The sequence below is a fragment of the Gymnoscopelus braueri genome (assembly GCF_963280865.1).
Source record: "Gymnoscopelus braueri genome assembly, chromosome: 19".
Lineage (NCBI taxonomy): Eukaryota > Metazoa > Chordata > Actinopteri > Myctophiformes > Myctophidae > Gymnoscopelus > Gymnoscopelus braueri.
This window is the reverse complement of record NC_137621.1, coordinates 15,375,644-15,398,302: the sequence shown is the minus strand read 5'-3', so window position 1 is coordinate 15,398,302 and position 22,659 is coordinate 15,375,644. Positions and strand designations below refer to the sequence as shown.

At 39.3% G+C, this 22,659-nt stretch overlaps 3 protein-coding genes across 3 annotated transcripts in view; 2 read left to right on the top strand and 1 right to left on the bottom strand.

Annotated features, from left to right (window-relative positions):
• Positions 1 to 27: 27 nt before the first annotated feature.
• On the top strand, positions 28 to 7,541 carry pld4 (phospholipase D family member 4). Its single transcript, XM_080414964.1, has 11 exons — positions 28 to 137; positions 390 to 458; positions 569 to 729; positions 1,164 to 1,347; positions 1,859 to 1,979; positions 2,323 to 2,450; positions 3,003 to 3,203; positions 4,837 to 4,976; positions 5,468 to 5,633; positions 6,153 to 6,249; positions 6,580 to 7,541. Exons 2-11 carry the CDS (start codon positions 408 to 410, stop codon positions 6,774 to 6,776), a joined length of 1,446 nt encoding a protein of 481 aa, XP_080271090.1. The 5' UTR covers positions 28 to 137; positions 390 to 407; the 3' UTR covers positions 6,777 to 7,541.
• Positions 7,542 to 8,201: 660 nt separating this feature from the next.
• On the top strand, positions 8,202 to 14,267 carry srp14 (signal recognition particle 14). Its single transcript, XM_080414969.1, has 5 exons — positions 8,202 to 8,333; positions 9,923 to 9,995; positions 10,147 to 10,259; positions 10,777 to 10,809; positions 11,900 to 14,267. Exons 1-5 carry the CDS (start codon positions 8,310 to 8,312, stop codon positions 11,987 to 11,989), a joined length of 333 nt encoding a protein of 110 aa, XP_080271095.1. The 5' UTR covers positions 8,202 to 8,309; the 3' UTR covers positions 11,990 to 14,267.
• A 356-nt stretch (positions 14,268 to 14,623) lies between these two features.
• Positions 14,624 to 22,659, bottom strand: part of xgb (x globin) — a gene marked incomplete at both ends in the record, with an annotated part of 16,370 nt that continues 8,334 nt past the window's right edge. Inside the window, 3 exons of the mRNA XM_080414185.1 lie at positions 14,624 to 14,746; positions 18,955 to 19,035; positions 21,084 to 21,204. Of these exons, the coding sequence (XP_080270311.1) occupies positions 14,624 to 14,746; positions 18,955 to 19,035; positions 21,084 to 21,204 (325 nt within the window). The remainder of the gene's footprint in view (positions 14,747 to 18,954; positions 19,036 to 21,083; positions 21,205 to 22,659) is intronic.

Genomic DNA, 22,659 nt, shown 5'->3' with positions numbered 1-22,659 from the left:
CAACATGCATACATCACTTTAGTACCACACTCTAGTATCACATCACGTTAGTATAGCTTAAGTTTCATTTCAGGCTAAATAGAAACTGGTATTAGAGCTCCTCGGTTGAATACAACCACATCAGAAGCCTGCCTTGTGTAAGTTGTTTTGATTACTTAAATGTCCTATACAGTATTTTATTTGAAATAAGACATTAGATTAATATATGAGAAATAAGTACTGTATGCATTCTGACTCAAAATGTGTGTTATTTCACAACAACGATGTTATAGCAGTAACATTGTTTGCGTTTTGATAGGACAATGATTATTATGATGTATGGACTTGATTGGACTACGATGTTTCATCTTACTAAACGATAATCCTTGGATTCAACTTTTATTGTTCAGGATTACCTAGGAGGGAAAATGTCATCTCCGTATCACTCTCTGCATGACAGTTATGTTTCAAATAAAAAGGTAGGAATGCACCTTTAGTAATAACTTCACAGTAATGACTAATGTCTCACTGCTTCAGTTTGACTTTACTAAGCAACATATAACTCGGTGTTTCTCTGCTCCTACTGTAGGACTCCACCAGTGTTGTGACTTTAGTTGTAGCTTTACTCTGTTTGACTGTACTGGGCATAATCCTGGCCATCGCTGTACTGGAGAGACACAAACTGAAAACTGAGACACCCATTCAGCACACTGGGACTGATGGAAGCAATGTTTCTAATGACCAATGCAGGTCAGACAGAGAATCATCTCAGATTAAACCCCGTATACAGTATGTACTGTGCATGTTGATTAGGAGACGCTTTTGTTTTGTTGGAGATTTTGACGGTACAGTGCAGTGGGTTAATAAGTATGTTTTATGTTAAGATTTTCAAAAATAGCTGATCTACAAGCTTCGCTTGTCGTGCCGTGCGCTGTGAGCTTGTACAGTACATCTGCTATTTTTTTAAATCTCTGAGAAAAAAAAAATCTTGAACAAATCTTCTCTTCTGGGGGGTTCCCTGGCACAAAACCTTTTCAGGCTGGGGTCCGCTGCCAAATACATATCAATTTGGGTGTTCCTTGACTTTAAAAAGTATGAGAACCACTGCCCTACACACTGTAACTGGGGCGATTCAAAGTACAGTTCTCACAGTTCATTCAGCAGGTGCCATTTTGTGTCCCTAGAATGACCCTTGTGGAGAGCATTCCACTGTATGTGCAATATGATGCCAATGTGACCATCGGAATTCCTCTGGAGCAAGCCTGGAAGGATCTACTCTCCATGGCGACTGAACAACTGGAAGTGTCCTCTTTCTACTGGACTTTAACTGGTGAAGATATCAATGTCAACTCCTCCTCTGATACACCTGTGAGTTATCTCAGTTTACAATTTACAATTTAGGAGACGCTCTTGATCCAGAGCGACTTACTTTAAGCAAGGAAAACATGAGGTAATACATCAAACGCATAGAAATAGTAATCTAAGATCATAGATAAACCAAGAATCTGTCATCAGTCTAAACAGTATAATATGAAAAAAAGATCAATAATCTAATAATAATTAGACATTGAAGCTATACACACTATAGGATGCCAGGTCTACATCCTCAAACAGGAAAGCAACAGGGAAACATTGTTCTTAAACATTACAAAACAAATCACCCCTTGAATAAAGAAAATTATGTTTATCAAGCGTCAGACTATACATACCACTTTGTTGTATGACGGTGTCATGCAAATATGGGCAGTAATAGCCAATTGCAACATGTTGTGATCTTGTAGATCTGCTATTTTCGCTAATTTAGAAAATGTTCCTGAAATGACATGCCCAAAACAGTGAGGCCAAGTTGAAAGTGGTTGACTTTTATTGTTATTAACAGGGGAAGGATATACTGGAGCAGTTGGAAGCGTTGCCATCCAGGAACGTGTCGGTGCGGTTGGTTACGAGCAAGCCCAGCATTCGTACAAACTCCACAGATTTAGAAATCCTGAAACGGAAAGGTTTGTAAACTAAGAAATTAGTATCATCAGCTGGGTGTTTCTAGTTAAATGAATAACCCATTGGCCTCAGACCCACATTTGAAAGGATTTTGTAAGTAAAGATATTTGTTATTATATTATACATTAAAATACATTTTGTCATTTGGCTATTTTCTGTCCAGTGAAGTTAAACTGTTCCTTGTTTGGCTGGGGAACCCCCTCAAGGACCCCTTAGGGTCCCCAGACCCCACTTTAAGAAGCACTGGTCTAGGTAGACCTCAGAGCATTCTAGTGGATATTTTAATCAGAAAATGACCAACTCTGTCCCCACAATTCAGATATCTTTTGTTGTTTTGTTTTGTAGGAGTCCAGGTAAGGGAGGTGAACTTTGGGCGCCTTGCAAAGGGTGTCCTGCATAGCAAGTTCTGGATTGTTGACAGGAAACATCTATTTGTTGGAAGTGCCAACATGGACTGGAGATCTCTCACTCAGGTGAAATCTAACACTATTTGTAGTTGCTCTGTAGGCTACCAGGCTTCAGACCACTGGTGGAAAGTACATTTACTCAAATACTGTACTTACGTACAATTTTCAGGTACTTTTACTTTCCGATTGTTTCCCCGATTCTTTTATGCTTTTACTTCTACTCCTCTACATCTCAGAGGCAAATATTGTACTTTTTACTCCACTATAATTATTTGAAAACTTTAGTTACTAGTTACTTTGTAGATTTTGATTATTATTACAAAACATACATTAACCACTTCAGCCCTATTTAAACTTTGGCTATTTGAAAATAGCCAATCTACAAGATCACAACGCGTCGCATCGTGACACGTTGTGAGCTTGTAGATCTGCTATTCATGTTCTTTTAAGTACATTTTGATGCCAATACTTTTGTACTTTTACTCAATTACATTTTGATTACCGGACTTTTACTTGTAACAGAGTATTTCTACATTGCAGTATTGATACTTTTACTTAAGTCCAATATTTGAGTACTTCTTCCACCTCTGCTTCAGACTTTTTGAATTTCCATTCCAGGTAAAGGAATTGGGAGTGGTCATCCACAACTGCACTAGTTTGGCAGAGGACCTTCATAAGATCTTTGAGTCTTACTGGGTGATGGGACAACCCAACAGCTCTTTACCTGAACCCTGGCCCTCAGAATATGACACAGGCATCAACATACACCACCCCCTAGTGGTGAAAGCTCAAAATGTCTCCAGCAGAATTTACCTCTCGGTGAGTGATTTCCCAGTGGGAACTGAGCTGAATGGGAACTCCCCATTCAGTCTGTATTCCTTCTAAAGCCCAATTCATACTTTGTCATAGGACCGTTTCGTGGGCCGGAAATAGCTGATCTATATGTTCACAACGTGTTGCAGATGCGATGCGTTGTGAGCTCATAGCGTGGCACTCGCTGCCGCGCTATGAGCTTGTAGATCTGCTATTTTTTAATAGCCAAAGTGTAAAATAATGCTTTTCAGCTCAAATGAAAAAGTAACACAGAGGCGTTCCAGGTCTTAATGGATTAAGTCTATATACTGCAAACTGTTACAGACAGTATTATCCTCAGTGTTAATTTGTCTATACACTCTCACACATTATTATCATTAACTCATTCTAAGACCAATTCTAATAATTTTGTTAACTGAAACTAAAATAAAACTAAAAAACTAAAATGAACAAAGCAAAACTAATTTCAACTAAAACGAATGAAACCAAATGGAATTGCTTGTATCATATCTGATGTCATGCATTCCTTGATCCTGTATTTTTCAGCTTCTATAAATCAAGGCTTTCCTCATATTGACGGAAATTTGATCACATCTCCCCCATTCTTGCCTCCCTACACTGGCTCCCTGTTCGTTACAGGATTCAGTTTAAGACTTTAATGTTTGTCTTTAAGTCTTTAAATGGGCTGGCGCCATTATACATTTCGGAACTTCTACCTCCCAATAATGGTACAAGGGTCTTGAGGTCTACTGACCAGTCACTCCTTAAGGTCCCAGCAACTAAGTTGAAAACGCGGGGAGATAGATCATTTTCCTAGCGCCCACACTGTGGAACAAGCTGCCACCCCATGTTAGAGTGTCTCAAACCCTGCCTGTGTTTAAATCACGTTTGAAAACTCACTTGTTCTCCTTGGCATTTGAAAATTCAAATCGAGAAGCTGCTGCTTCCCCCAGGCATTGTGTCAATCGTTGTCTTGTTCATTGTGTGTGTTCTCTTGTTTATTTTAGTATTTTACTGAGTGTACAGCACTTTGGTTCAACACTGTTGTTTTTAAATGTGCTCTATAAATAAAGTGGATTGGATTGGATTGGACTGAAAAACTGAAACTAAGACTAAAACTATCAATTCCTAAAACTAATTATGCACTCATACTGTACAGTGGATAACTAAAACTAAACTGAAATCCAACACCAAACACACACACACACACACACACACACACACACACACACACACACACACACACACACACACACACACACACACACACACACACACACACACACACACACACACACACACACACACACACACACACACACACACACACACACACACACACACTGTCAGCGCTAAAACTATATATTTATTTTATATCAATTTAAAGAATTTCCAAGGATACTAGTATACTGATTTAGTGGTGTTTGAGATGGTGGAAGAGCCTTTATGTGTATGACCTTGTTGATATGTGTTGTTGGATTGTTATCTTCTTGTGTGTTGTGCTCTGAGGACCCTTTCGAAAACGAGATGCTGCATCTCAAGGGGCTTATCCTCTAGTGAAATTTCAAATGAATAAATATTTCAAAACTAACCATGGCACATACATTGTTTTTTGGACATGATTCTGTATCTTTCTCAGGCTTCTCCTCGGGTGTTTTGCCCTCCATCCAGAACCCAGGACCTGGAGGCTCTCCTCTCCATCATCTCAGGGGCTCACCGCTTCATTCATGTCGCTGTCATGGAGTATTTCCCTACAACGCGGTTTGAAAAGCCTCACAGGTAGACAAATCCCACCAGGACCACCTTTTTAGTTTGTTTGCAATTCACATTTTATAGCTTCATTCATCATACAGTACAATATCATCGATACAACAATTAGTTACGTGATCTAAATTGCGGTCTTTCTAAGCGCAAATGGCATTATTCCTAACCACTTGACCAAACATCACTTTTCACAGGCACAGAGCTTATTGGTGACTCACAGGGAAGACATCCATCACATCATAAACAAGTTTAGACCACTGTGTCAACTCTCAATGAATGAAAAATATAAATACATTTCTCACCACTTGAATTTCAACAAAAATAAAGAGTCGGAACAAAGGCACAAAATAAATCTATAAACAAAAGTACATCCACACATGATTTCCAGGCTTACTAGTGTGTAAGAAACCTGGGGGGAGACACTGATGGTAAAAAAATTGTCACGCTAGTCTATGATCTGTTTCCATGGGGATCTTGTGTACCACTTCTTCCTTGTTCTTCATTAGATATTGGCCGGTCATCGACAACGCCATCAGAAGGGCTGCGTTTGATCGGAACGTTGAGATCCGAATGCTGATCAGCTGTGGACTGGACTCAGACCCGGCCATGCTGCCCTTCCTTCAGTCTCTAGCCTCAATGGACTCCCCAATGCAGAACATCAGTATCCAAATAGTGAGACTACATAAAGAATGTCGTGCTGTATTAAGGGTCTTTTCATTATACTTCATTAGATTTTCCTCCACACAGTCAAAAAAGAATCGCCTCTTCAGGCTCCACCTCACCCCTAGCACCCCCCTCATTCCTTGTATTCTTGTCACCTTTTGGTAGATGCTAGTTATACTATGCAGATATATGTTGGTTACTTGTTTCCATTTTTGTTATTTACATTTTTGATTGACCACAAAATGTTAAGAATGTTATTTAGATAGTATTATGTCATTTAGATTAAACAGGTGCTAGGTTTGATCTTTACCTGGTATCCTAGTTTTTTTTTTAAGGACTACATTGTTCTCTCTGCACTCTACTCATGTGACTATTTACACACTATCACTTGTTGACCCTATATTGACCCTATAGGGTTCATGATATTTACTCAGATTTTGCACTCTGGATAAGAGTTTCTGAAGGCCTAAATTATAATTGTAAATTGTGCATGGCATGCTTTTCTGCTGACAAGTTTGTCTCTTTCAGAAAATGTACGTTGTACCTGTTGGAAATCAGTCTGACATCCCCCATTCCAGAGTCAACCACAATAAATACATGGTGACTGATAAAGTAGCGTATGTTGGTAGGTGGATGATACTTGAGAGCGGGATTGGATTCAAAATGTGTCAAAATGTAAAGAATTCATAAATTAAAAAATAGCTTAAAAAAAGACAATGTACAAGCTCACAATGCATCACATTGTGAGCTTCTAGATTGGTTATTTTTGCTATTTACAAGTAACATAGAAGTATATAGGCTACGTTTCAAGTGGTTACGGATTGTTTTGTTTTTTTTCCTTACAAATTGAACCCTGCTTGAGAGGTTTACAGGTTTACATTTCATACAGGAATGCACACATCGGTGTGTTACTGTTTACTGACAAAACGGCTAATGATTTACTTTTGTTCGCCAGGAACCTCAAACTGGTCAGAGGATTACTTCTCCACCACAGCTGGAGTGGGCCTGGTGGTTTCCCATCAGCCGCTGTGGAGCACAGAGAGTCTGCATGGCCAGCTCAGGGCTGTGTTTGACAGGGACTGGCAGTCCCAGTTCGCCGTCCACCTCGGTGACCTGCCTCAATACCCTGACTGCAGGCTATCAAAAGGATAGGGGGCTCATGAATTAAATAGAAGTGTGTCTCCTGCCACCGCAATTACATTATTTTGCGCTTTCATAATCACACACCAGAGCTGGGGATTCATGAGAACGTCCACTAGATGTCATGATCAGCAGTTTACATTCATTGATTTATCCCCATATCTGTAGAAAAAGCTAATATTGAAGGTAAACTGTTTTTATATCATTAATACATTTTTACTCATATTTGTATATCATTAATACATTTTACTCATATTTTTTTGGGGTGTGATTGAATGTGGAGATTAACATGAATCAACATTTTTGCAGATGACATGCAAGATGCTTCATAGCCCTACTTAATGTTGTAGTTTGTTTTCTTACTGTTGTGTTGACTAATGACTACTGTGACTGTCAGTGCTTGCACACCTAGCCTAAATCTAACAAATGACATGCCCATTATTAATTGTATTAGCTGCAGGCAGCTGCATTGATTACATCAGTGTACTAAGATCAGCCTTCCATGTTTTACCCTACTGACATTTTTAACCAGTACAGGAATACAAACAACAAAATCGGCCTAGGGTTTCACTCCCATTTAACAGTGCTGTAACTGTCCATCGTTATATAGAGTTTTTATGTCACCACCAATTCATACAAAATACTTAAATAAAAACTTTTTAAACACAAAATCTAAAACTACAATTTTCGTGTAAATTAGAAGAATGTGCTGGTTTGGTTTTCATGTTTTTTCAAATGTCTATGTGTATGAATTGAATACACAGGTCAGGACCATAATGGAAACAACAAGCCCCTAGGGCTTTTTGTGTTATCCTTTTAGCATGTTTGTAAAATCGTACCACTGTACTGTTTGCAAACTGTTAATAAAGTATTCATTCAATCAATCAATCAATCATTCAATCAATCAATCAATCAATCTGAAAAGGGTGATTTGTCGCCTTACCAGTAGGTGGCAATAGAGGTAAATAAATCATAGGCATGAGTTGAAAGGGCAGCACGGGACCAGCGTTGCCATGTCCGCTTATTATAAGCGACTTTGGGCTGCGGTTTTTTGGACTTGTTTCTAAGTGTTTGCATATTTGGTCTTTTTTGTTATTATTTAAACCAGTGGTTCTCAAATATGTTAATGTCAAGGTCCCCCCAATTTAACATACATTTGTCCACGGACCCCATCTGTAAATATTTTGTGCCAGGGTGCCTTCCCAAATACTTAAAAAGGGTTCCGAAAGGGGCTAGGACTTGTGTCAGATTTGTGTTGTTAAAATGTTTGCCAAAAAAAAAATCCACATTTCTCCTTTTTTCAAGATTGTTCGAAAATAGCCAAACAGGCCGGGGCTAAAGTTGCTTCTTTGGGCTTGTTTTCCTAGAACTGGTTGCTTATTTCTCTCGTGACATCTGGCAATCGTGGACACGGGGCGGGGTTTGGTGTTGTAGTACGTGTGCTTCTCACAGAGACAGAGTTAGCAGCATCAGTTAGCTACAGTGCTAACCACTCATCCAACCAACACTACAAGTCTGCTAATTAAATCTCATCGGGGAACCAACATGGTGCTACTTGAAAACGACTCGGTAAGGTCAATCAAACCCCGTCAAACTGTGCTTTTTGTTACAACGTATGTTTTGTCACGTGTCGCTGTCTTGCTGGGCTACAACATGTAAAAGATTGTACACCCCTAGCCTTGGATCACAAGACGGTCATCTGTTATGGCCGTCTTGGATGATCTTCAAAATAGTGTTTGCACTTTCTCCCTTTTTGGTCCGTACATCTACATAAACGTTCAGATTTCAACTATAAAGTGCTTACCATATGGCCACAAATGTTACAATTATGTACGGCCTCTCAGAAGTACCCGTATCTTCTGTATTTTTTGAATAAAAAGCATTTTAATCCGATCGGTGGCCATTTTCACCGTTTGCTTTCGACTACGTGACCCTATCGGTTGGGAGGTGTATTACACTCTTGATAACCTTATAACTCTATGAGAAAATGGCCACCGATCGGATTAAAATGCTTTTTATTGAACAATACGGAAGATACGGGTACTTCTGAGGGCCCGTACATAATCGCAACATCCGTGTCCATGGGGTAAGCACTTTATATTTGAAATCTGAACGTTAATGTAGATGTACGGACGAAAAGGGGAGACGGTGCAAACACTACTTTGAAGCTCATCCAAGACCCTGCATTAGCTTGTTGCTGCTGTGTAACGTTAGCTAGTTGAAGAGCTAGCTCTGCATGCTAACATTCTAGCCTACTGTAGACAGTAGATTTATTCGTGGCTTAACTCTGGTTTGGTGTTTACAAGCTTTCGTGGTTCAAAAGTGTTCAAAATGGCTGTGAGATAAAGACATCACTCACAGTGGTTTAGTTTGTCTACACAAGCTACACAACATTACATTCTGAGTCTGACAAAACACCCATATGGCTGAATGTGTTGTTAGAGGAATCATTCATGTTTAAATATGTGATGACTGTCTCTAAGCATAAGGCTCCTACTGTCTGGTAGCTCTCTACAGGGGTTAAGGAAGATTTGGGATGAAATAAAATGTTTTATATAAGCCTTGGACCAATACTATCGTAGATGTATTTAAGTCAGACTTGATAAAATACACACACACACACACATATATATATCTATATATATATATATACACACACACACACACACACACACACACACACACACACACACACACACACACACATGCATATATACATATAGTCTTGATCCAAGGCTAGATAAGGGTAAAATGATTACTTCAACATTGTAGTAACAATGTAAAAGACATTGACTTTTCCTTTTTGTTCTGAATCTTTATTCCCCTGGAGAGAACTAGCTTATTAGCCTCATCATCGCACGATGGAAATTCTTTATTAGGAATAACCTCTTGAGATGTAGCATCTCGTTTTCAAGGGGGTCTTAATGGTAATCACATAATTACCTTTATATTACATATCATAATCTAAAATGATAAACTGCACGTGCCCTTGTAGTTGTTCATTGTAGCAAGGACAATAATGTAGTAATTACATTGTAACAACAAAACACAAAATGGTCCATTTGGTTCACTTTTGTACACTTTCAGAGTTGCAAGTGGATACATTGAAAACGGATGATTTTAACTGCACTGACACTTCTGTTTTTCTTCTCTTGTAGTTTCTGACTGAACTCACACGACTGTTCCAGAAATGCAGAACCGCTGGTAGTGTTGTCATCACATTGAAGAAATGTGAGTGTACCTGCTGCGGGGTGATTGATGGCAATTAATCCCCTGACACAATCTGGAGTTCTGTAAATTAAGGCAATTAATGACGATGCCTGCCCTGTTATCCTCAATACCGAGTCAACTGGATTACATTTTGTTTTGTTTGACCTTCCAGATGACGGTCGAACCAAACCGGTTCCTAGGAAGGGCAATGCAGAATCCTTTGAACCAGTAGACACCAAATGTCTCATCAGAGCGTCGGATGGCAAGAAAAGGATAAGCACAGTGGTGAGTTTGCGGTCTATAACGTACATCACTTAACTAACCCATTAAACCCCAGGATCCATATTCTGACGGAAAACGTTCCCAGAAAATGGGTTGTAAGCTTGTAGATCTGCTATTTGAAATATTTAATGTGGAGCGAAAGCAGGAAAATACATTAGCATATATGGCCAAAAAATTACTTATTTTCTATCAATTGCACACCCCATGAAGCCTTGAATTCATGGATTTATTTTTGTTTTTGTGGCATTCCTAAGCCAATAATTTGATGACCTTTTGTGTATCCGGTAGGAGACACAAACAATCTAATTTGTGTCTCCTACCGGATACATTAGCCGGTAGGAGACGGGAATCAAATTATTGGCTTAGGAATGCCACAAAAACAAAAATAAATCCATGGATTCAAGGCTTCATGGGGTGTGCAATTGATAGAAAATAAGTCATTTTTTGGGTGTAGGCTTATGAGACACATTTGTTAATGTGACTTTATTTGTTGTTCACGTTGACTTTCTTGCATTTCCAGGTCAGCACCAAAGAAGTAATCAAGTTCCAGATGGTAGGTATCCTGTTTGGATAAGTGGATTTTTACAGTGTGTTTATGACATTGTTATCGACCTGAAAGACAAATAATCAAGAACAGACTTAGTTCGCATTAGTTAGCTATTCGCAGGTCTTTGTTTTCTAGGTTTGGAGTATTTTGATAAGAGTTTCTTACAAACAGATTTATTATTTTTTTAACTCATTTCCTGCCATACACGCATAAAGTCGACACATTGCCTGCCAATAACGCATATATGCATTCTTTAGAATCCATCACTTGCCTGCCAATAACGCATATATGCGTTTTTACATTTAAAAAATTTGACCCAAAGACCAAGGAGATATGATTTTTCGAAGATCTAGACTCCTATCCACTTCCTTGTTAACTTAAAACTTAAAAATTATGTATCTCGGCTCCTGAGTACTTTTTGTTTTTTCAATGATAAATCTCTGGCAGGCAACAGCTAAAAATCTGAAATAATTCTGTCAGTCAATCGGTTAAATAGTCCACTTGCCCGCCAACACGCATAAAGTTGTTCTATAAAAAAAATTAGGCACGCTGTTTTAGGCACCGTAACACAGCTTTGGGATGATCCATCGTCACTCATAGAAGTATGTGGATGTGACATCATTCCAAAAAACGTCACTTCCATCCGCCCTGGCGATGGGATTTTCAGAAAAACACCTCTAACTCAGTTGCTGTTTTTTGCATTGAAAACCACCGTTTTCAGCGGGCCATAGCCCCAAAATGGCGGATCGCAGTTGGAACGTTGTTGTTCCTCTGAATACGCAGATCCCTCCGCCTACCCACAGGGACTATTTTGTTATGTTTTTTTGGTACACAATGTCGCTTGCACAGCATTTCAAAGATCATCGGATGAAGGTAATAACGCTGGCAAGGGGATAACAAACGATGTTTAATACCTTGGCGGGTGATGTGTTAAAAAAATTATGGTATCAAACTGGGGGTCCTTGAAATGAAAAAGGTTGAGAATCATAGATAACACTTCTATTGAACAGTCAAAGTAGTATCATGCAACAGTTGATATTGGCGACCACAGACTTGAAAAGCGACTAAAATGTTTCCTATTTAAACCTTCTTATAGGCGTACTCCAATCTCCTCAGAGCGCACATGGACGGACTTAAGAAGAAAGCAAAAAGTAGTAAAAGCAAAAAAACTAAAGCCACCCAATGAGCAAGACTCTTCCATACTGTTACCATGGAGACGTAGACTACTGGCCTTTTTTTTTCTATCTGAAGGAGCCAGGGCTTCAACTGGCCTGTAAGCAGCAGTCCACCTCCATGTTTCACCCCCATTCTCCTAAGACCACCGTTATCCACCACGTGACTGCTTTGATATCATATCGCTGTTTGCACACAGTAATGTCTTATGTGGATCGGGGACAGGCAAACCTCAGGATTTCTACTGGAGGATCATGCAACAAGTGGAGTTTTATCGAAGCAACACGTCCCATCCTAACATCTCTGCGCAGGAAGGAACCCAGTTATATCAACGACTGTCACTTTCACAGTGGACAAAAGGATGAGGAGCCCATTGATAAATTGCCTTTCCATTTTATTTCAGTTGTTTTGTCCCTATTGTATGCCTTTCAGAGCCATCCTGTGATTTTTTATTTGCATGATTTGATAGCATCGTCACAGATCTGATTTAATCAAGAGTTAATTTTACCATTAGAAGAAATGTGTCGGTGCACAAAAATGGTGAAAAACGCTGCCATATTATTTAAGCATGGAATGTTTTTATCAACAGTCGGCAAGTATTTGGTTTCATATTGGGAGGTATGGTTAATCTCTCCCGGGCGTTTCCTTTTTTAAATGTTGAACAAAACTGTTCTCACATTTCTTATTAGTTTTTTCTTAAAGCTGCAATCCATAACTTCCTTTAGCGAATAAAACATTATTTTGAGCAATCTGTATGGTAGAGTATGTTAATAACCACTTTGTCGTATGACGGTGTCGCATGAAAAAAACGACAGGTTGAAAGTGGTTAACCGCTTAGCCCTATACTTTAGTTGACCGGGGTCCCCCAGGGTTCTATACTTGGTCTGCCCCTTTCTCCCCCGACACCATCTCTGTGCTGAAAATAGCCGATCTAGTTGAGCTTGTAGATCCGCCATTTTTTGCCAAATATTTGCCCCAGAATAGTGACTCTAGGGATCATATGGTTAATACAATATGACTAGAATAAATGCGGTGGTTGTAGTTGGTCTACTTGCTCTTCTATTGAAGAATTTTGGGTTGAGGTTAGTCTCCTGTAGACAGACACGTCTACCTACCAATATGTCTGCTGACGTCTAAATTCAATCTAGGTGCTAGAACTGGGTGGAAACTATGACTAAAACGATAAAAAGAACTATTGCTTTAGCCAATGCAAATACTTTTAAGGCGGTACTTCATACTGGGACAGAAGGACCACAATGGAAATAAGCTCTCTTTGTGTTCTTTCCTTTTGACAGAGGTTTTATGTATATGCATTTAGATGTCAGCCGAGGTATTTCTTAGCCTGGAATATAGACGGAGGAGCTCGTTCAGCGTTTGTTTTTTATTATTTTCAATTAACCTATTAAAACCGGGAAAGCATCTCTGTCATTTTAGAGTTTAGCAACATATGTTTTTTCAGAAAACTCATAGGATTTAGATCAGTGGTTCTCAAAAATAGCAGATATACAAGATCACAGCGCGTCACGTCGTGCGAGCTTGTACATCTGCTAAGTCTTTTAGATTAAATTTTTTACACATCGTCTCTTCTGCCCCCCCCCCCCACACGCGCACACACAAATTGATTTTCTGGGGGTCCCTGGCACAACATTATCAGATGGGGGTCCGCGTGGCCAAATACATATCATTTTGGCGGTCCTTGGCACAAAAACGTTTGAGAACTACTGATTTAGAAGGCATGCGTAGAATCGGCCTCAGGTCTTAATGGGTTAAAAGCCAAGTTAAAAAAAAGAAAACGCTGAACAAGCTCCTCTGTCTGGATTCCAGGCTAGGTGTTCGTGGGAGTAGATCCCCCGCTACGTGAGACTAGTGATTGGGTAGGAACACAGCAGTAGAAATGTTGGCGCTCGCGCACAAGAAAGTTACCGATTGCAGCTTTAACTCCCAGATGGATTTATTATTTTAAGGCGAGCTGTAAAAGCATCCCACTTAAAACCTCTGTGAAATTCAGTGTTCAGAGTTTAGGATCACTGGTTGTTTCAAATGTAAATAGGTTAACAAACTGAAGTCTGAATTAAATGGAGAAATTCTAACTAGTACATTTCCTAAAAGGCAGCATTTGATTTAAGCTTATAGAATCTGCAAAATATTGAGATTAAGTATACTATATATTCTGTTTTACATTTTACAAGATGGGTACAACTACAACAGACAGTTCATCCATTTGTTGTGATTCATGTTAACAAAGAGGAATACAGAAGATGATAATTTAAGAAATAAAGTGCTTTGTTAGAAATTTACAGCAGTTTTGTTTAAATCCGAAGAACTTGCAAAAATGTGGAAAAACGTGACTCGGGGCAATTTGTGACATCTGACATGGCTGGTGGTAACAAATGTGTCTTCAACAGGACCAATGTAGAAAACGAGGATAAATACACCACAGCAAAAACCTCAGTGTATAAAGTAATAGTTACATGAACACTGAAGATTTTCCTAATATATACTGTATAAACAACTAAGCAGCATGTGCCACATGTCCGTACTATGCTTGCTTGTAAAAAGTCTGGTAATGTAAAGCCTAATTTGGACTAGGTTGTTCGTCTCTCGCCAAATAACTTTATTTTTGGCGAGCAACGCTTTTCCAGGGGTCTCAAAGGGCAGTGTTCTTCTTGTCTGGTCTCTTGTGAAGCGAGGCTGTGGTGTGATGGTGACGGTTCCTCTCCTCCTCCTGGTATCCTTGCTTCATGTGGCTGGTCACATACAGGAACAGAGCCTGGACCAGGAGAAAAATACAGACAAGTGGGTCAAAATGCACCATGATGTGTGAACCAAAGTTATTGTAGTTAACAAAAAAAACACATGTCTTAGTTTTAGTCAACATACTAAGGTGGGTATGACATTTTTAATCACTTAAAGCTGCACTCTAACTTCCATGTTCTACCCAAGTGATGAAAGTTTTACCACAGAGCTAGCTTGCTCAGGTCAACCAGCAGTGGTCATACTCTACCACAGGATCAAACTTTCTCAGGGAGACCAAACAGGTTTACAGGTGAAAAGGGAGCAGAGAGAGGTAGAGCAAGGAGAAAACGTAGGAAAGAAACGGGTGTCAAAAGAAGAATCAAAGATATGTTAATGTATACACAGCATAAAAAAACAGCAGGTTAGGCATAAGGTGCAAAAAGTTGCACTAGCAATGCATCTGTACAGGTAGATCCACTCCACATAGCAGAAGGTATGCGAGACATTACAAAAAGTTACGTGGTGAAAACAATAGTCAATTTAAAAAAAATATATATATATTTTTTATCCCACGATTTTGTAACCCTTTTTCACCCGGTGCCAATTATCTAAGTGATCCTTGGCACTACACTCCCCCCGCCAGCCTAGGGAGCCCAGAGCCGAGCTCATGCCTCCTTCAATGCATGAGAGCCAACTGACCTTATCACCTGACAGGGGGGAGTTTCCCTGGTAGGACGTAGCGCGTGGAAGGAACACGTTATTCCAACGAGTTACTTTCCCCTCCATTAGGCGCCCCGGCTGTCATGGGGGAGGCGGTATCCCCCAGACAAATACCCCATATTACAATACAATAAGAAACTAAACTAAAACGTATATACTAAACTAAACTAGCAAACCAACTTTAATAAAAATCACACCCAATCATGTACAAAAAATAAATACATTTATTGAAACACTCTTTATGATAGAAGAAACCATAACTTAAAAAAAAACAATTTATGGTTTTTTTAAAGTTATGGTTTCTTATATAGGGCTATGCACATGTGTCATGTGACACTGGCCAATCACAGTCCTGAATAGACTGTGATTGGCCAATCACGGTGCAGGTTTAGGCGGGGTACATTTTTGTAAATTTTTGGCCAATCACAGCGCAGGATTTGTTGTACAAATATCCAAACCTCACTTATAGGGGCGGTTTCACCGCCCAAAAATGTACTAAACCGAAATTAAAAATAAACAAAAATACAAAGACATTGAAACTATAATAACCTTGGTATAAAATCGAGAATCATCTGAAAGGTAAAGAGAAGTAGAGAAGACCAACCCCTGTCCCCATGTGGGTCAATCTCCCTGGACAATAGCTGTCCACTCAACTGACCAAATTACTTGATTACCTGATGATGCTGGTTTTAGCAACACTGATATGAAACAGGCATACATGGCGAGTGGACAAGATAAGCTGGAAGCAGTCAGAGGGTTCCTCGGCCAACATCGGTCCTTTTCAATTTTCTCATCCTTTCATATTACCTGGGTTGTAAGTAGCATGTCTTTTAAGTTAACCCAGAAAAATCAGTTTATAAGTGGTTTTTATAGAACCTCCTGCTCTCCAACCTCAAAAGCAACAAATGGATTTTAGAAGGCATGTATTACTGTCAGAGGCCTGTTCCAAGGCAGATATTTCGAATTAATATCTATTACAGATTTTTATATATAAATATATACACACACACCGGTATATTATAAGGATTTTAAATCGATACTGAAAATAGCAGACCTACAACCTCACAACGCAATGTGAGCTTGTAAATCTGCTATTTTTTGATCATTTTGACATAAGAAATAAACTATTACCGGTATCCCCAAAAAATGTGTTCTACATTATTATAAGTTGGTTATTGCCACTACAGGGCTACTACTCTATTCTGAATCTAATTCAAGATGACAGCGGGATGGTGTATTACAAACATTCTCATTTTAAACTTACTTAAGTACACTAAAATATGCATCTGAAAACATTTGAGATGAGAAATAATAAGAAATGATAATAATAAATGTGCTTCAGCACTGACTCACTCTCTCTCTGCCTCGAGCTAGAGCCAATCGACCCCATAGTCCGAGGGGACGGGATAGTCGGCTGACACTGTGATTGGCTGAGAGACAACCAGCCAAAACTCACCAGCAAACTTCAAAACAAAGGTCGCAAAAAAGCCACTGCAGCTGGACTTTAAGTGGTTAATTTTAATCACCTCCTATTTGATTACAATCACCTGTTTGGCACCACCATAAGATCTCTGAGATTGAATTTGGCTTTTCATTCACATATTAGATTCCTACTTTGATTGGTACAGGGTCAACCGACCACAAGAACACTGCAGCTTTTATTGCATTTTATTTAGTTAACTATGTCTGTGTGTGTACCCTATCCAATCTAGGTGGTTCTCCACATTATGCACTTACGGCCTATATACGAATAGCGTAAATAAATACATGATCTACAATCGCTTTCTGGTTATTCTGCCCGGGGCGCCGGCTCTGAGGGAAAGTGGGACATGATTTTGTTTGCCTGTTAGATATGGTTGTAATGGTCGAGAATATTAGTCAAACTTGCACATTGTCAGTAGAATATTGCTGACAGTAACGTCAGGAATGCCAGCTCATAATACTTTGAAATCTCAACACTGACTGAATATTTAGCAGCTACCTGGAACACTGGAAAACACCGCAATGCGTAGCTTAATTTCATCCCAGCTGTGTGCCAGTTTACTGCCTTTAAACTAGAGACCCTAGGTGGGGTTGGCGAAAGGGCCTACTCTGTGTGGAGTTTGCATGTTCTCCCCGTGTCTCCTAGGGTAGTTAATACCCTCACAAAAACATGTAGTAATCCTGGTCGCTATACCGCCTCCCCCATGACAGCCGGGGCGCCTGATGGAGGGGAAGGGAACTGGTTGGAATAACGTGTTCCTTCCACGCGCTACGTCCTACCAGGGAAACTCCCCCCTGTCAGGTGACAAGAAGGTCAGTTGGCTCTCATGCATTGAAGGAAGCATGAGCTCGGCCCTGGCCTCCCTGGCTGTGGGGGACTGGTGTAGTGCTGGTGTAGGGCTGGTGCAGCGCCCAGGATCACTTAGGAAATTGGCACCGGGTGAAAAAAATGGGTTACAAAAATCGCGGGATAAAAAATTTAGGAAAAAAAAAAAACTAGAGACCAGAGAATTTTTAGAACCAAACCACTGACTTTGTGAACCGTTGCACCAACCAAAAGCTTCTTTGTCTTCAATGGACCTTTTTCCCACAGCCATATTAGCATGAAATAGTAGGGTACACACAGGTGTTACCAAAGATAATAATTAAGTGTTCCATTCGGGTCAAATGTCAGGGTGCTGCTATTGTGCATGTTAGTTCGCTGGAAAGACTCTGCTACATTAAATTGAACAGAGCCTTAGTATCATTGGTAACACCACCTGTTAAGGAAGTAACATTACACAACTTTTTGATGTCAAAAAGGTCTATTCAGACTCTTAAGAGCAACAGCTTTATTTTCAAGCACTGCTGCATAAATAACATTTCAGGGATCCTGGGCTGTGACATGCCAGGATGTGACATTTCTGCTTCGATGACATGGAAATTCTCACATCAATCAAGGCCATGTTGCACTGGGTTGCATCTTGACATGTCTCACGGTGACGCACTGACGAACGAACAGAACTCTGGCACAAACAATCACTGGCTGTTGATTACTACTGACATGAGGATTACACTCATGGAGCCTATTTCGCAAGGCAGAGTGGATTCCCGGAAGGAATGTCTTCATGATGACAAACAGCCACACATGGCGCCCCAGATGTCAGCTAGAGCAGGGGTTCCAGAAGTTTACATGCCAAGGACCCCCAAAAAGCCACAGCCTGATGCAAAATGGCTTTTTTTCCCACCTTTTTTAATTTAATTTAATTTTGCATTGCGTTGTGAGCATGTACAGTTACCTTGCGTCACCAGACTTTCCCCAATGTACAGTATATTGGCTATTTTTTATATTTTTGAAGATTTTTGAAGATTTTTGAAGATTTTTGAAGATTTTTGAAGATTTTTGAAGATTTTTGAAGACATTTTTAACTTATTATTATTTATTTAGTCATTTAGTTATCATATCCCTCTCCATCCCAAATGGCCCCACTGGCGCCCCTTGGTGGCATCCAGTTTGAAAAGCTGTGAGATACTGAGGGAGATTGAAAGATGCCCTCTTACCTTCCAGGCCTCCTCCAGCTCTGGGGTCCATCTGTCTTTCAGGATAGGCTGGACGGCACAGATGAATTCTGCACCAACGTACTGAAAAATAATAGATGTACTATATGAGGAATATAGTTATTTTAGAAATTATGTCCCGAATTAACCCATTAACCCATTCAAACCGGGAACGCATCGGTGTAACCACTTTAGCTCATAGCGTGGCACCGAGTGCCGCGCTATGAGCTTGTAGATCTGCTATTTTTTTTAAATATCAACATTTGTGCAAATCTTTGAATACATATATTTTTTAAACAGCATTTGTAACTCAAATCTTTGCTTCTGGGGGTCCCTGGAATAAAATATTTTGAGATGGGGGTCCACAGCCAAATACATATAATTATTGGGGGTCCTTGACATAAAGGTTTGAGCACCACTGATATAGCAACAATAGAGCGTCGCAGTTCCCGCCCACTTCCTGTTTTTTTTGGTGCCGGAAGAAAAAACTCAATGCATTTTTCCATTGACATTTCCAAAAATATTTATATCTATTAATTTAAACCTCGAATCAAGCCATCACGAGATGACATGAATCATGACCATAAAACGTTTTTTTTCTGTGATTTTTTTTAATTTTATATTTAATTATATGATATACTATATTTAATAAATACCCTTTGTTTTGCCGTTTTCAACAAAAAAAAAATCACAGAATCAAACGTTTATGGTCATGATTCATGTCATGTCATGATGGCTTGATTCGAGGCTTAAATTAATAGATATAAATATTTTTGGAAATGTCAATGGAAAAATGCATTGAGTTTTTTCTTCCGGCACCAAAAAAAAACAGGAAGTGGGCGGGAACTGCGACGCTCTATAGTCTTTCAGAGAACTGTTAGGATTTAGAAGACATTTGTAGAGTCGGAACCTCAGGTCTTAGTTTTCTGAAAAAACTGTTGTTGCGTTGCTTGCTATATATTTTCTCTTTATTATGTCCAAAACTGTGACTTTTTAGGATTCAAATTCAAAAATAGCAAAAAGCAGCAGATCCACAAGCTCAAAACGCGTCGCTTTGCGCCACATTTCAAGCTTGTAGATCTGCTACTTTTGATGTTTTTGTGTGACGCTGTAATGTGATCAAGTAGGGCATTAATTTACAAAAAAACACAAAAACTTAGAATATGGAAATGATATCTAAAATGACACAGATGCTTTCCCGGATTGAAAGGTACATATAGGCTTTCCAGGTCTAAAAGGGTTAATATGTTTAATCTTTTACAGGTAGCAGGACAGCACTCCAATTCATTCAGTTTCTTTGTTTATTGGGTTTTTCACAGCAGGATTCAGCATTAAATGCAAATGATCAGGTGCATAAAAAAGCTCCTTAGTGCAACCAATAAAATACAAAAGCTCAATAATCACATTGAATTATTCAGTTTGTTTTCTAATCTAGAGTGCTAGGGAACTTGGTGAGATGAAAAGTGTCTGATCCATTCAGAGCGGTATGTGTGCTCTACTGTAGCCATACCACAAGTTTAAAATATTTGTGGAATTTCATCCAATAAGGAGAGAGAGAGAGACCCCATTTATCTGCTTACATTTTATAGTGTTCCAGTTCCAAATTTGTTTGTTTTGTCACTTTCAATTTTCACTTGTCTATCCTGTATCCTGTATGAATTCTCTCTCCTAATTGGAGGAAATTGGGAACCCAACCTGAAAATGTATTTTCTGTCCACTAAAAGAGCTCGAGAGATGGCAAGACCCCTGTTACTGAACAAACACCCCCACAGCAATGATTATTATGGGAATATGAGCATCTGTTCTTTATAAGAAAGATTTCTCAAAGAAAAGAGGTTCAGTGGAATTGGAATCTCCTGATTGGGACAAACATCTTTATTGTTTTACTCTTAGTATTTAATATTTGTTTACAGAGGGTACAGCACTTTGGTTCAACAATTGTTTTAAATGCTCTATGAATAAAGTGGATTAGATTGGATTGAAACATCGACTTACTGTAAGTGAAAGTAGAAGTTTGTGAAGTTTGAAAGTACTCGAAAATGACAAAGTTACTCAATTACAGTCAAGAGGGTGTTTGCAATTAGTTTCTTTGCACCAATGCTAATCAGTGTATAGATGAGCGGTGGTCTTACACAGTAGTATTTGGGTGGGGCGTTGTATTTATAATGGCTCCTCCCCAGGTCCACTGCCAGAACCTCCAGTCGCTCCAGCTGGTCCAGTCTGGCAACACTCTTCTCAATGAAGGACATCACCCTGAAATGAATTAACTATATGATTACTGAACTATGATTAATGTATATACTCTGTCGTATGAAGCTTGTAGATCGTCTATTTTGGAAGTGACCAATAAGCATGATAACTATAATGAACTATAATGAATTATGTGAGTCTTCACAGTGATGAAGGATATGTTCTGCTAACAGTGGCACCAAGGCCATTTTGTGGTGCCACAAAAAAAAGAAATCCCATAGAGATTTCCGAAAATATTTATATAATTTATTTTAAGCCTGGAACCAAGCCATCACGACTCCTGGTGAATCATGACCATAAAACATTTGATTCTGTATCAATTTATTTGAAATATTTAATTATATTATATACTATATTTAATAAATACTCAAATATGGTTTTCAAATATGTTTTGACACAGAATCAACTGTTTTATGGTCATGATTCACCAGGAGCCTGGGGTGGCTTGGTTCAAGGCTTAAAATAATTTATATAAATACTTTCGGAAATCTCTATTGGAAAGATTAATGGGGTTTCTATATGTGGCACCACAAAATGGACACCACTGCTATTACCTATATGGATAATCTGACTGATTATAAATTATGAATAGGATAAACAAGATAGTTGTAGGCTACCTGAGGTAATGCCAGGCCAGCTAACCTACCAGCTAGCATTAGGTATTCATAATTGTGTCGTCCTCTCCGTTAACTATCACTGATTCCGAGGGTGAGACCGATTGCATCCCATATTATGTACTTCTGAAGGATTTTGATTGTCTATCACTGTTTCTATCATTCATGAAATCGTTATTAAAAGTGATCCAAAGATATCGTCCACCACTATCGTTATAGTTGTGCTTGTGTGGACTCTGCCATCCACTTGAGTTAAAACAATGATTTAAATAGTTTATCATTCTTGGTGTGAATAGCCCTTTAGAGCAGGGCTGCCAACCCTCCTGGATTCTGCATTGATTTCCACCACATCTCCTTGAGGACTCCTTGATTGTCATTTCTCCTTAATTGGTTTCACCTTGATTTGGTATCAAACTCCCCAAATTCCCCAGAACACATGAAATTACGTCTATATGTTAAAAAGTTTATGGGGGAGGCCCCCGGACCCCCCCGCTTGGGGAGGCCCAACCTCACCCCCCCTCACCCCAAAAAACTCCTTGATTCTCACAGTCAGAATGCTGGCAGGCCTGCTTTAGAGACATTTATATAGCCGTATGATTGTATTGTGTTTATCGCAGCACTCTCGGATAGACAGTAACAATTGGCACAAATGGCTTCATAATCACAAAGGATTTTCTGACATTTTGTTCCTAACACAAAATGATTATCCAATACTTGAACCCTTGAAACTAAATTTTGATGTCCTAAGCCAGCGATAGCAGTGGCCAGAGGCATTATGTTCCTGGGTTGTCCGACCATCTGCACGTACGCGTACGTACATCCAATATACTTATGTCCATTATAC

Coding starts and splice junctions, on each gene's coding strand:
- pld4 (XM_080414964.1), top strand. CDS start 408: ATGTCATCTCCGTATCACTCTCTGCATGACAGTTATGTTTCAAATAAA. Junction 3,204..4,836: donor CCAGCAGAATTTACCTCTCG/GTGAGTGATTTC, acceptor TATCTTTCTCAG/GCTTCTCCTCGGGTGTTTTG. Junction 4,977..5,467: donor CGGTTTGAAAAGCCTCACAG/GTAGACAAATCC, acceptor GTTCTTCATTAG/ATATTGGCCGGTCATCGACA.
- srp14 (XM_080414969.1), top strand. CDS start 8,310: ATGGTGCTACTTGAAAACGACTCG. Junction 9,996..10,146: donor TGTCATCACATTGAAGAAAT/GTGAGTGTACCT, acceptor TTGACCTTCCAG/ATGACGGTCGAACCAAACCG. Junction 10,810..11,899: donor AAGTAATCAAGTTCCAGATG/GTAGGTATCCTG, acceptor ACCTTCTTATAG/GCGTACTCCAATCTCCTCAG.